This window comes from Pyrgilauda ruficollis, unplaced genomic scaffold (genome assembly GCF_017590135.1).
Source record: "Pyrgilauda ruficollis isolate IOZ18807 unplaced genomic scaffold, ASM1759013v1 scaffold46, whole genome shotgun sequence".
Lineage (NCBI taxonomy): Eukaryota > Metazoa > Chordata > Aves > Passeriformes > Passeridae > Pyrgilauda > Pyrgilauda ruficollis.
In genome coordinates this window covers 673763-685370 of record NW_024526155.1, presented here as the reverse complement: position 1 = coordinate 685370, position 11608 = coordinate 673763, and the positions used below count along the sequence as shown (strand labels likewise).

Here is an 11608-nt window from a genome sequence, read left to right as displayed (position 1 = left end):
AAAACCCTTTTTGCCGCAAAAGGGGGCGCGAGCCGCCCCGCCGCCCGCCCATTGGCTGCGCCCGCCGCGGCGGGGAGGCAGGGGCGCGCTGCCATTGGCCGGGGCCACCGGGGAGGCGGGCGGTGCCGCGCGGCCATTGGCGGGCGGGGGCCGCGCTGACAGGTAACCAATCAGCGGCGCCGTGCCGGGGCGGCGGCCAATGGGAGCGCTGCTCGGGGACGCGGAGGGGGCGCCGCGTGGGTGCGGCGCGCTCCGTGTGTCCCCCCCCTCGGGGGTGTCCCCTCCCGCGTTCCTGTTTGTGTTCCCCGTGTCCCCCCCGGGTGTGTCCTCTCTCGTGTCTCTGTGTCCTCCATAGGGGTGTCCCCTCCCCAGTCCCTGTTTGTGTCCCCCGTCTCCCCCCCGGGGCTGTCCCCTCCCGTGTCCCTCTTTGTGTCCCCCCCGGGGGTGTCCCCCTCTTGTGTGCCGCCGCGGATTCCTCGCTCCGACCCGGCCTCGGCTCCCGGTTTCCCGCCGTGGGGAGTTCAAGGCTCAGGCGGAGCCGGTCCGGCCCGGGCTCAGCCCCGCCGGGGTGATGGGCTTCCAGCTGCTCCCCGCTCCCCTGCCCGGAGGACAGGGCACGCACCCACGAGCAAAGTCCAGCTCGCTGCCCTGCCCTGCGGACTCCGCCACCCACGGGTGTCACTGGAAGAGGGTGGCGTTGGGCTCTGCGGGGTGTCCCAGGCTGTCCCCCGTGTGTTCCCCTTGCCCAGGGTGACAGCCAGGCCAGCCTGGCCCGGCCCCCGCAGCAATGCCTTGCTTTGGGACATCAGTGGTGCTCAGCCGTGCTGGGGCAGGAGCTCTCCTGTACTGCGGGCCAGGCGACTGCAGGATTTTAGTCTAAAAGTGCTGGAGCGATGAAGGGCTCAGTGCAGGGTTGCCCTCCTCCCTTGTTCAAAAGACCATGGATGAGGCTGTTGGGCAAGGCTGGAGGCTTCAGCCTCACTGCTCCAGGGGTCCAGCGCGCACTGGGATGCTGCAATCTGCTCCATGCGTTCGGCCGATGATTCACGGCATTCTGTGTTTCCAAACAGCTGCGGATCTCGGCAGCTCCTTCAGGACTGCCTGATAACCCCTTAGAGGGCAGAGGAAAAGCTCTGCCGGCAGCACAACCTGCACTTGACCGTGCCAGGCGCTGTCTCCGGCTGTGGGACCGTGTGGCTGGGGAGAGGCAGGGACACAGGGACGCAGACGGAGCCGGGAGTGGCCCCATATGCTGAGAGAGATGAGAGTCCACCCACGGGACACAGGGCAGGCGGCTCCCAACACCAGGATCTCCTGCCTGCAGGACACTGATAACCTCCTGCTGCATGAGGAAGCAAAATTAAAAAGGAAAAAAGTACATCCTGCTAATTAAAAAAAAAAAAAAAAATTAAAAAACATTTAAAGATTAGGCCTTTTGCAGGGCCCAGATGTGGGGAAGCTCATAAGGAAAGTGTGGAGCAGGGTCTGATCCAGACACCCAAACCCCTGCTGAGCCAAGCCCAGGGTTTGACCCCTCTGTGCCCCCCATGAGCTGCCCCATGTGTCCCCGGGGGTCAGTGGCCGAGCCCAGTGGCCCCCAACCCGCTGCTGCTGCCAGGCAGGGCTGGGAGCCAGCGCTGGCTCCTGCCCCAGCCCCGCTGCCAAGCCTGACCTGCCCGGGATACAGAAGGGCTGTGCAGGAGAAGGGCTGTTTTTCCCAGCAGTGCGTGGGATGCAGGAGGCATTTGCAGGGATGAGTTAACTCCTCTGCCGCGGAGCAGATCCTGACATGCAGTGCCCCTGTGCTGGCCTAACAGGTTTCTGGCTTTAAAGGATTTTATGCTGGATATTTTGGCAGTGGCTGCAGTTCCCTTGGGGATGGCCAACGCTGAGCAGGGCCGTGATTTCCCTGGATCCCTCCATCCTTAAATACAGCAGGAATATGGTGCATGTCCGTGACCAATCAAATCAACTCGCTGTGCTTCATTTCTTCATCAGCAGAGCGCAAACAGAAACGCTGCCTTGCTTAAAGGAAATTAATACACTTAATTAACACTTGGCCCTTCTAATATTCCAGGCCCCACTCTCCAGAGCCCTTCCACTGCAATATCATCATTACTATGAAGCACAAGCAACAGTTAGACCAGATGTTTGCACACAGTTAATGCTTCTTCCATCTGGGGAAGGGGGAAAAGGCAAGCCCAGCAGCCGGGCGGGAGCGCATGGCTGGCAGTGCTCTCCCCATCCCCGGGGAGCCTCAGCCCGGCGCTTCCTGGGATGAGGCAGGGTTTGGGACACAGCTGCTGCACCAGCTGCTCCCGCTCGGCTCACAAAGGCTGCCTTCACCCCCCCTAATTCATGCAGGAGCTTTTCGGGGGGAGCAGGCTCTGCCCCCTCTCCCGGAGGCTGCGCTGCCAGTTCTCCTTGGCTTTCAGCGCCGGCGGCGCGAAAAGGGGCGGCTGTGAGACAAATAAAAGGCGAACGCTGGTGGGAGAAGGGCGGGCAGGGCCTTTCCTTGCATGTGGATGAGGGGAAGCAGATGAATTCTGTCTCCTGCACAACTGCAGCCCCGCTAAGCAGTGCAGACGTGCTCCCAAGATTAGCCGTGTGGCAGGTGCTGCTCCCAGATAAAGCCCTGTCTGCACGGCCCTGCTGGCTCCTGGAGAGCATCAGCAGGGCTGCCCCGACACCCTGTGCCCCAGCAGGATTCAGCCCGGCATCGCTGAGTTTGGGTGGGTTTGGCACTGCGGGATAGACTCAGGGTAAGGGTGTGTGCTGGGAAAACTCTGCCGCCGGAGCACGGCTGGTACCTGCGCTGGAAAATCCCCTGGCAGCGGGAGCGGGGGGGAGGAGAGCTGGCAGGATGCAAACGCGCAGCTCTGGGCTCAGCACGTGGCTGTCCCGGCAGCACAGGTACTGTCCCTGCCATCGCAGTCGGTCCTGCCTCCAGCAGTTCCCACACAGTGTGCTGAGCTGTCACGTGGAAGGAGAGCAGGACTTCCCTGGGGTCTCCTGCCAGTGCCCCGTTCCCAGGTCACTGGTTCGTTCACAAGATGGGGAGTTGGCAGCGTGGCACAATCTGCCTGTGGTGCCAACAGGCAGCTGGGGAAGCCAAGAGCCCCCAGCTCTGCTGCCCTGACCCTACAGTCCCTCACCTCTGCCACCTGAGCCATCACTGTTGCTCTGTGCAAACCAAAGCAATTTTCTGGAAGCACAAAGTGTCTAAAGCTGGCTTGTGGCAGAAGGGAGCAGGCCTGGTTTCGGTGTCTCCTCTCAGACCCCAGTCCCAAAAGCCAGGCAGTGCCTGTTCCCTTGCATCTTTTTCAGAAGAGGACACAGCCCTTCTCGCAGGATACCAGGTCAGCTCCTCTTTTGGATGCTGGGCACACCAGACTCAGCAGTGCCATCTCCTCCTCTCCTGTGGTGGCATCTGCTTTTAAAGCTCACACCGTGCAGTGTCTCAGAGGAAGGCATGGGCACAGAGCCTGCTCCCCTCCTGCTCTGCTCTCCACACCCAGCCAGGGCAGCCTTGTCTCATCCTCTGAGCTAAACCACCACAAACACTGAAAGCCACTCCTTTCCACAAGGCTGTTCCATTTCCTTCACTCAAACCCCATGGAAGAACAGAGAGGCTGAAGTGTTTCTGGGGAGCATGGGGCTGATCCAGGAGTGATTTGGGAATATGCCAGGCTCTAGCTTCTACCTCTCCTTAGTGTCTCCAGCCAGTCCAGGTTCACTTCCCACCACATGGCCACTGGCACTGAGAACCCAAAAGTGCTGAAACACTTTTACTTTCGCCAGAACAAAACCTGGAGGTCACCCAGAGCTTCACGTGGAGCAGAACGAGAGCTCAGACAGAGTGTGGCGCTCTGTGAGGAGGAAAAAGCCACTTGAAGGTAGCACTGGCATCAGTGATGTTAATTTGGCTTCTCATGGGCCCAGGCTGGACACTCCAGCATTCCAACAGCTACAAAGCTGGAGGTTTGGTCTTACAGAGACTCAGCAATTCCTTCATCCCCACCACCACAGCAGTCACCTCTACAGCACATTTCCTCTGAACTGTTAGCTTGGAAGAGGCAGCCAAACCATCCACAGACATCCTTATTTTCTCTCTTTTTCATATGAAAAAACAAAACAAAACAAAAAGGGGTGTCAGCCATCCCAATTTGTTTCTGCAGGTGGCACCCTTATCCCTGCAGGAATTAAATCTGATGGTGAGGTCAAAGCAGCACTGGCTACTGTTCCCAAGCTGGTAACACCAGAGCCCAAACCATGCCAAAACTGCACCTTGTGCATGGCTTCTCTACATCCAGGACTACAGACATGCAATAATCAAGCAGTACTTCATAGATTTTAGCTTAAAAATGATGACAGTAAAAAAGGACAAAAAATTAGGATTTTTATTTGTAGACAAAGCACAGTATTGTAATATTCAAAGAGTGATTATACAGAAATAATGGGCACAAGAAGGTGATTCATAGCAGACAGAGCCATGTCAGCAACCCCCTGCCCTCTCCTTTTATTGTTTTAAACCCAAAATCAGAGATATTTCTACAAGCATTCTGATCAGTGTCACATAAGTTACCTGAGTTTATGTTCTTTAGTTTATTCTATGCTGTCAGAAAATCAGGGCCTGGATTACACAGCAATTATGAATAAAAAATACATCTCAAAAGCAGAGGTAATAATACCTGTATTATAGACCTTTTAGTTTGTTTTTCTCCCTCCTCACCACCAGAGACATGAAAATTCTTCTAAGTTAAGAAAAAAGTTACCTCCTCCACCAATCTGGTAGGAACACACAGGTTGAAAACTCAAGATTAACACCCCAAAAATATTAACAGTGGCAGACAGACATGACGCCTTATTTTCCCTCCTCCCTTATCTGTTGGGTTTCAAAAACAGCATCAGAAAACACATTCAGCTTCAGGCTGGCACGAGCCAGGGACACAAACACAGCCTGACAAACAGGGAGCAGCACACGGCTCGGGGTACTATCCAAAGGTCACCTTTGTGCTGGTGCAGGGAAAACGAGCTGGAGTCCCAGCAGCTTCTCCTGGTGAGGGATCTGCACAGGCTTCATGGCAGCTCCCAGCTGGCTGCACAGCTCACTCTGCACAGGGGGAATCTGCTTTGGGGCTCTTTCAGCAGCCAGGGATCATCTCTGCCCTTCCACCCACACCCAGCTGGGTGTAAAGCAGAGCTTGACCTATTCTAGCAGGGCAGGAAAGCCTCACAGCACCAACAGCAAAGCTTCTCTGCACCCTCTCCACCCTGGCACAGGGTGCCCAGAGAAGCTGTGGCTGCTCCATCCCTGGAAGTGCCCAAGGCCAGGCTGGATGGGGCTTGGGGCAGTCTGGGATAACAGTGGAAGGTGTCCCTGCCCATGGCAGGGGGTGGGATGGGTTTTAAGGTCCCCTCCCACAATTCTCTGATAAATGCCCTGAACAGGGCCAGTTCCCTGGTTATTGCACAGACACAGGGATGGTGGCCAGGACAAATGCAGAGTCCCATTACAGACACAGGCTCACGCCTCCCAGCAGCCCCAGCCTCCTCGAGCCCTCCTCTGCAGCACTGAATGGCCAAACACAGGTTTTGCTCTTAGAAATACCCTCTCCTTCACTGCCAGCATCAAACACAGCCCAGAAAACCTTCCCTAACCCAAATGTCAGGCAGCTGTCTCATTTTCACCTTTGTTAAATAATGCAATTGTCCCGGAAAGGGTTCTCCAGCCATCCCCAGAGCCAGCCCAGCACACAAGCTGTCCTCCAAAGGGAAGGGAAGCACAGTGGTATGCCAGGGCAGCAGGCAGCAGCAGTAAATAACCCTGAGCCTGCTTTGTTCCTTCATAAAATAAATTATTAATAGCCCAGGATAGTCAGTCTGCTTGAAAAGCTCAGGATTGCTGAAAACTTTTGATCAGTTTGATTCATTAACCTTTAAAACTGCCTCTAAGAGAGGCTTAAAATCTGAGGGAGAGACATCATTTTAAACACTTCAATTTTATCCAGTGTTCCTCTTTTTTGACAAACTGAGATAGAGACACTCTGATCCTCTTTAGAAACACTCACCATCAGTCAGGTGACAAGGAAAAAATAACAAGGGGGAAACTAAAATTGCTGTAGACAAACAACCCCATGCTCATCTTAAAATTCAAAACCAGTCAGGGCTGGGGGAGAAAATGACCCTTCTTTGTGATCCTTGAGTACTTGGCCATATGCAGGTGGCTTCCCAACTGTCTCTTTATTTCTTTTGCTTTTAATGCTAATAAAAAGGGAACCCAAACAGGGCACTCCATTCCCCACACAATGGCCTGGGGGAGGGCAGGGAGTGTCACTTATATATCCCAAAAGTCTGACTCAGACAAATTACTTCTAGTTCAGTTCCCTACTACACGCCTGCATTGTTCCAACACCTTGGCAGCAGAAGGGGCTCATCCCCAGCTATCTGCTCCCAGAACAGCCATGGGGGCTGATGTCATTAAGGAGCTGTCCCAATTACTTCCCTGGGGAAAGCAGTGACTTGCAGCTTAACGTCCTGCCCCAGCCCAGCAGGAAAAGCAACGGCCAGCAGAGCCCCAGGGGCTGAGCTCCAGGGAGGAGCTGGGATCCAGGGATGGCAGCTGCCCCCTGCAGCCCCACTGCAGATGGCTGCAGGCTCAGGCAGAGCTTCCTCAGAAAGGGAGAGATTCCCAAGAGAAAAAGGGTGCTTTGAACCAAGGAGAAGTCATGGTCACTGCTGCCAGGCTGACTGCAGACACTGGTTTTTGGCTGGGATTTATTTTCTGGAGAGGACAGAGAGCAGTGTGAAAAGGTCAGAAGACCACTGGTCCTTCCTTCTCTGCTTCACCAGCAGCCACAGTGGTACAATGCCCAGCAGAGGAAGGTTATTCCACCTCTAAGGGAACCACAAGCTACAAATTTAACAAATCAAAACCTTCTCAGAGACCCCCAGCCCACAGCTTCTTTTGCTGCAATAATTACACATGGTCAAGGATTTGTGAGTTTAATAGTTTTAGGGAGCAATTCCCAAGCCACAGCTGTCAGCTTTCTGAAATCCCATCAAAGCTTGCAGGAATTCAGCAATTTTAGCAGAATACCAATGCTCTTAGTTGGAACAATACTGAAGCTTCTGACAGAAAAATTGTGATGCTTAAAGTACCCAGCAATGGTGGAAAGAAAGATGTTTATAAAGGAATCAGACCTCACCTGTAGCTTCAGCAGTTTTTCTGTACTAAATCTTTATGTTTCCCCATACAGAGAAAAATATTTAACCAAAAGAAACAAACCAAATTCCTAATTTTACAGCTTTCATAGGGTCTGATGGATTCCAATTCAATTATTCAGTCCAGACTGTAACAGCAGTTAATTAGAAGTTAGCAATGAAATTAGAAGTTGAAGGGATCATAGAGAGTTATTATGACAAAGACACGATTTTTGGGCACCATGTACATCATGGATTTGCATGGACAAAGAAAAGTGGAAAAATAAATAGCAAGGAGGACTCTGAATATATGCAACAGTAATGAAGGAGTTTAGGAGGACAAGGAAAAATGACTTAAGATGAAATTGAGGGTGTTTTTTCTACTCAGAAGCTCCCTGAAGTTAAATGTACCATTTCAGCTGTATACCACTGGAGAAATTGCCAGAGCCTGGAGGGTAAAGAGTTCCAAAGATGATGAAGAGAACATCAGCAGGATTATGAAATGCCATGGGCAGGTCAGGGGAAAGCAGGTGCATAGAGGGAAAGTGAACCAGTCCCAACTGAGCCAAAAGGGAGCAGGGAATTATTACAATGATTCTCTTGGAAATATCACCACATCAAACCAGTGTGGCAGGAATTATTTCAATGCACATCATTGAGTGAACTCTGTAGTGTTATAAGGCAGGTGAGTGCTTTGCACTATGAGGAGCTTGAATTTATTAATTGATTAATTAAACCAGTTTTTGTGCTTTCTCAGCTATCTAGTCAATCTTCTGCCATAGCCCAGGGCGTGCTGCCGTGTCCTGGGGCTCTGCAGAGTGTTTTTGAGAGGAAGAAAATTAATAAATTAATCCATTAAATTAAGCCTGCACAAACTACAGGTACAAAATCAGATTCAAATCTGGTTACAGCCAACACTTTCCACTGCTGTGGAGGGCAGATCCTGGACCTCAGAGAAACCCTTGCCGTGCTCCACCAAAAGAAAAGTGCTTGGGAAATGTTACTCCCTTAGACACACAAATCCTCAGCATGAGATCTGAGGCCTGGTAATAGAGGAGCCCAAGTTGTGTAACTGTTTTTGGTATTTAGTTCAAGCAGCTTTTAAAAGCTTTACAAACAAGTTTAAAATAATTACAGGGTATTCATTAGTGCACTTTGCAGAGGCACAGATTCAGCCCAAGTGCAGGAAAGAAACCAAGCAGAAATAGTCTTTCCAGGCTGGTACAAGACAATCCTAACAGTTCTGTTCTCACACATTTTATTGTCTCCCTGAGGGAAAAGTGTAGAGGAACTCTCTCAAGGAGCACATAACTGTCCTTACATTAGTTTAAACAGGATTCCCAGCCATCCACAGCAATGAAGAACTGATGGCCTGCTCTCAGAGCTCAGCAGGTCACCTACTCCCTTCACCCTCCATCACACCACAGTGAGCACAGCAGCACAGAAAAAAACACTTGTAAACATTCAGATGAGCCCTAGAACGTGTTATCATACTCTGCACTTAGTGTCAGGCTGTCATTTTATAAATATATTTAGTTTTTAAAGAACAAACCCCAATGCCACACTTGTAGGGAAAATAAAGCCTCTTAAAACCAGACTGCAACAAGTTTCTGTGGGGCATGTGCTTGCTCCAAAAGGAGCCAAAAGACTGCTCAGAACATTCTGGCCTGGAGACAAGAGCCAACTCTGCTTGATAGATGATAATTTAAAAAATCACAGGTCAAGAGCAACAGAATAACCTTTTTCCCCAGCTGCTGGGAGGTCCCATCCCATTCCAAGGTGTTTTAGAGGGAAGCACCTACTTGCTGTCTGTCCTTTTGTTGTAAATGAGGAAGTCAGACACGTCGTGCCACACCTCACTGTCCTCGTACAGGTAGGTCATGGAGGACTGCAGGGAGGGCTGCAGAGTCTCCCTGTGGTATTCAAAGAGCCACAGGACTGTCCCCCACACCAGGGCAGCCAGGAGAGGGAAGGGATCCTGCCTGGGCTGTGGGATGTAGCCCTTTTCCACAGCCAGCCGGGACAATCCGAACAGGATCCGGGACAGCAGGTACATGATGATCTGCAGGAGGAGAAACCCAGGGAGCAGGGGTGAGTGCTGAGCACAGCCAGCTCCAGGCCTTCACAAGTGACAACCCAGCCAGGAGAGACAGGAACAACTCCCCCACTTCAAAGCCAACAGGCTGTCATTTCCCCTGTCAGCACTGTGCCAAACCACGGGTGTTTGTGTCTCCTCCAAGGCCTGCTGCTCTGATTTGGCAATTGCCAGGCTGCGTTTCATGCAGCACTGCTGGGCAGTTGCACAACTTCTGTCCTTGCCCAGCTCGTGCCACCTCAGATGGTGCTGATGGAACAGTCCCAGAGCAGTCCTGCCAAGCAGGTGTGAGCTCAGGAGTCTGGACACAGCCTAACACCAGGCCTGGCTTAAGTCGAGCACTTTGGATTAATCTGCAGCTCTGTGTTTTACTCCTTGGTTTGTGACTGTGTGTTAACACCCAGCTTTAAATTGAACACCCCCTGAGCAGCTTTCATCAGTTTAACCAGTTCAGTGGTCAGTTTAACCAGTTTAGTTGTAATTTTAACCAGTTTAGTGGTCAGTTTAGTTGTAATTTCAACCAGTTTAGTGGTCAGCTTGGCCAGTTTAGCTCAGTGCAGCTCTAACTGATCAAGTCCTACACTCCCAATACTTCAGGTGAAGAGTTTAACCCTGTGATGGCCAGACCAGGAACACACAGGTAGTGGCCACAGCTCAGGTGACAGGTGGGACAACCCCACAGCTTTGGGTGACCTGACTGCCTTCCTACAACTCAGTGCAGCTCTGGAGGCAAACCTGGGCTTCCAGCACTGCAACTGCCCACACTGCTCATGGAGACACACAACCACACCTGGGACTTGAGTGCAGAGCAGTCAAAACTGCAATTTGGGCAGAGAACACGATAAAAGAGCAATGCTCTGTGGTCAGAACCACCAGAAACAGGTGCCCCCAACCATTTCCTGGCACACCTGTTGTTTATCCCGGCCAGAGAAACTTTCAGCAAGTGCCTTTACCTGGCTGTTGATGGGATTGTTGTCACCAAACACCAGCCAGCCCCCAATGCAGGCTGCAAGGAAGGAATGGAATGGGATTTTTTTCCCCTGCAGCCGGGACTGCGCTGCCAGGAGCCCCTTGTAGGTGAAGACAAAGTAAGCCAGGTTCCGGGAGTGAGCGTACGTGGCCTGGGCAATGGACTTCAGCTTCTCCCTTAAACTGAGGGAAACAAACACACAATTACAGGAGAGAAAAGGCAACATCCTGCACTCACTCAGCTGGGCACTGCACTCCCCACCCACGCTGATGGTTTGGGCACCCCAGCAGTATCTTAGGGAGGAGCTCTGGCTTCCCTCACCAGAGCACAGCCCTACCCAGACTGTGGACTGTGTTTCATTTTCTCACTACTCAAACAGCCCTTTTAAAGCTTTTTTATTGCTAAATGCAAACCTCTGGCACTCAGGAAAGGCACAATGTGCACTGCTATAGCCTGGGTTCCCATATTTTAATACAGGACAGAACATTGCTGTTGGCATCTGCTAATTTCCCCTCTGTCCACATCAACCATTCCATGAGTGATTAAACCCCTCCATTATAAATATTCGTGTGTGTTTCACTATCAGGACAAGGCTCAACCACAGCTCACACATCCTTCTGCTTTTTAAACCCCCTAGAAACATGGAAAAGGGACAGCTGTGATGAAAACATTCTAAGCAGCAACACAAAAATACAGATTTAGTGTTCGTACCTTCCACTCTTGAACAGGAAAGTCATCACCAGGGCGTGCGGGGCACGGATTTTGGCTCCATAACTGTAAAGGTGACAGATATTTTATAGAGTTCGCTTTATACTATGAAATCATTGTACTTCTAGTCTACTAACAGACAAAAAAGGCTGTTTAGCCAAATATCTATGACTTTTAAGCCAGCCCAGCAGCAGCAGCACAGCAAACCGGGAGGAGCCCAGCTGGAGAGAGAAGAGCGCACGCACCTCAGCGAGCCAGGCCCGAAGGGGACCCCAAACCCAGCCCAGCCGCCGTGAGGGAGCGGAATCGCCTCCGCCGCAGCCCCGCCACAGCACCACCCCGGCCTCCCCACCGGCCGGGAGGGATCCAGACCCCGCCGCCCGGGCCCGGCACTCACACGGCGCCGTTGCGGAAGCCCTTGATGACGGCGAGCGCGGCGTGGTAGCGGCGCTGCTGCAGGAGCGCGTTGGCGGCGCGGAGCAGAGCGCGAAGCGAATCCCCGCTGCCCGCCATGGCCCCGCCGGCCATGGCGCCCCGCCGCACGCCGCTTCCGGGGCCGCCGCCCCGCCCGCCGCTCCCATAGGCCCGCACTCCTGTCAATCACGGCTCTCGGCCAATAAGCGGCACCACCT

The 11608-nt window shown here is 52.6% G+C and overlaps 1 protein-coding gene across 1 annotated transcript; it reads right to left on the bottom strand.

The window, feature by feature from the left end:
• Positions 1 to 4386: 4386 nt before the first annotated feature.
• Positions 4387 to 11595, bottom strand: PXMP4 (peroxisomal membrane protein 4). Its single transcript, XM_041478713.1, has 4 exons — positions 11374 to 11595; positions 10980 to 11042; positions 10252 to 10450; positions 4387 to 9265 (listed from the first exon to the last, which is right to left on the bottom strand). Exons 1-4 carry the CDS (start codon positions 11502 to 11504, stop codon positions 9002 to 9004), a joined length of 657 nt encoding a protein of 218 aa, XP_041334647.1. The 5' UTR covers positions 11505 to 11595; the 3' UTR covers positions 4387 to 9001.
• Positions 11596 to 11608: the final 13 nt, after the last annotated feature.

Excerpts from the sequence above, each read along its gene's own strand:
- PXMP4 (XM_041478713.1), bottom strand. The coding sequence starts at position 11,504 with ATGGCCGGCGGGGCCATGGCGGGCAGCGGGGATTCGCTTCGCGCTCTG. Across the intron at positions 11,043-11,373 it reads GGCTTCCGCAACGGCGCCGT|TTATGGAGCCAAAATCCGTG; the intron begins GTGAGTGCCGGG and ends TCACCTTTACAG. Across the intron at positions 10,451-10,979 it reads TTCCTGTTCAAGAGTGGAAG|TTTAAGGGAGAAGCTGAAGT; the intron begins GTACGAACACTA and ends TGTTTCCCTCAG.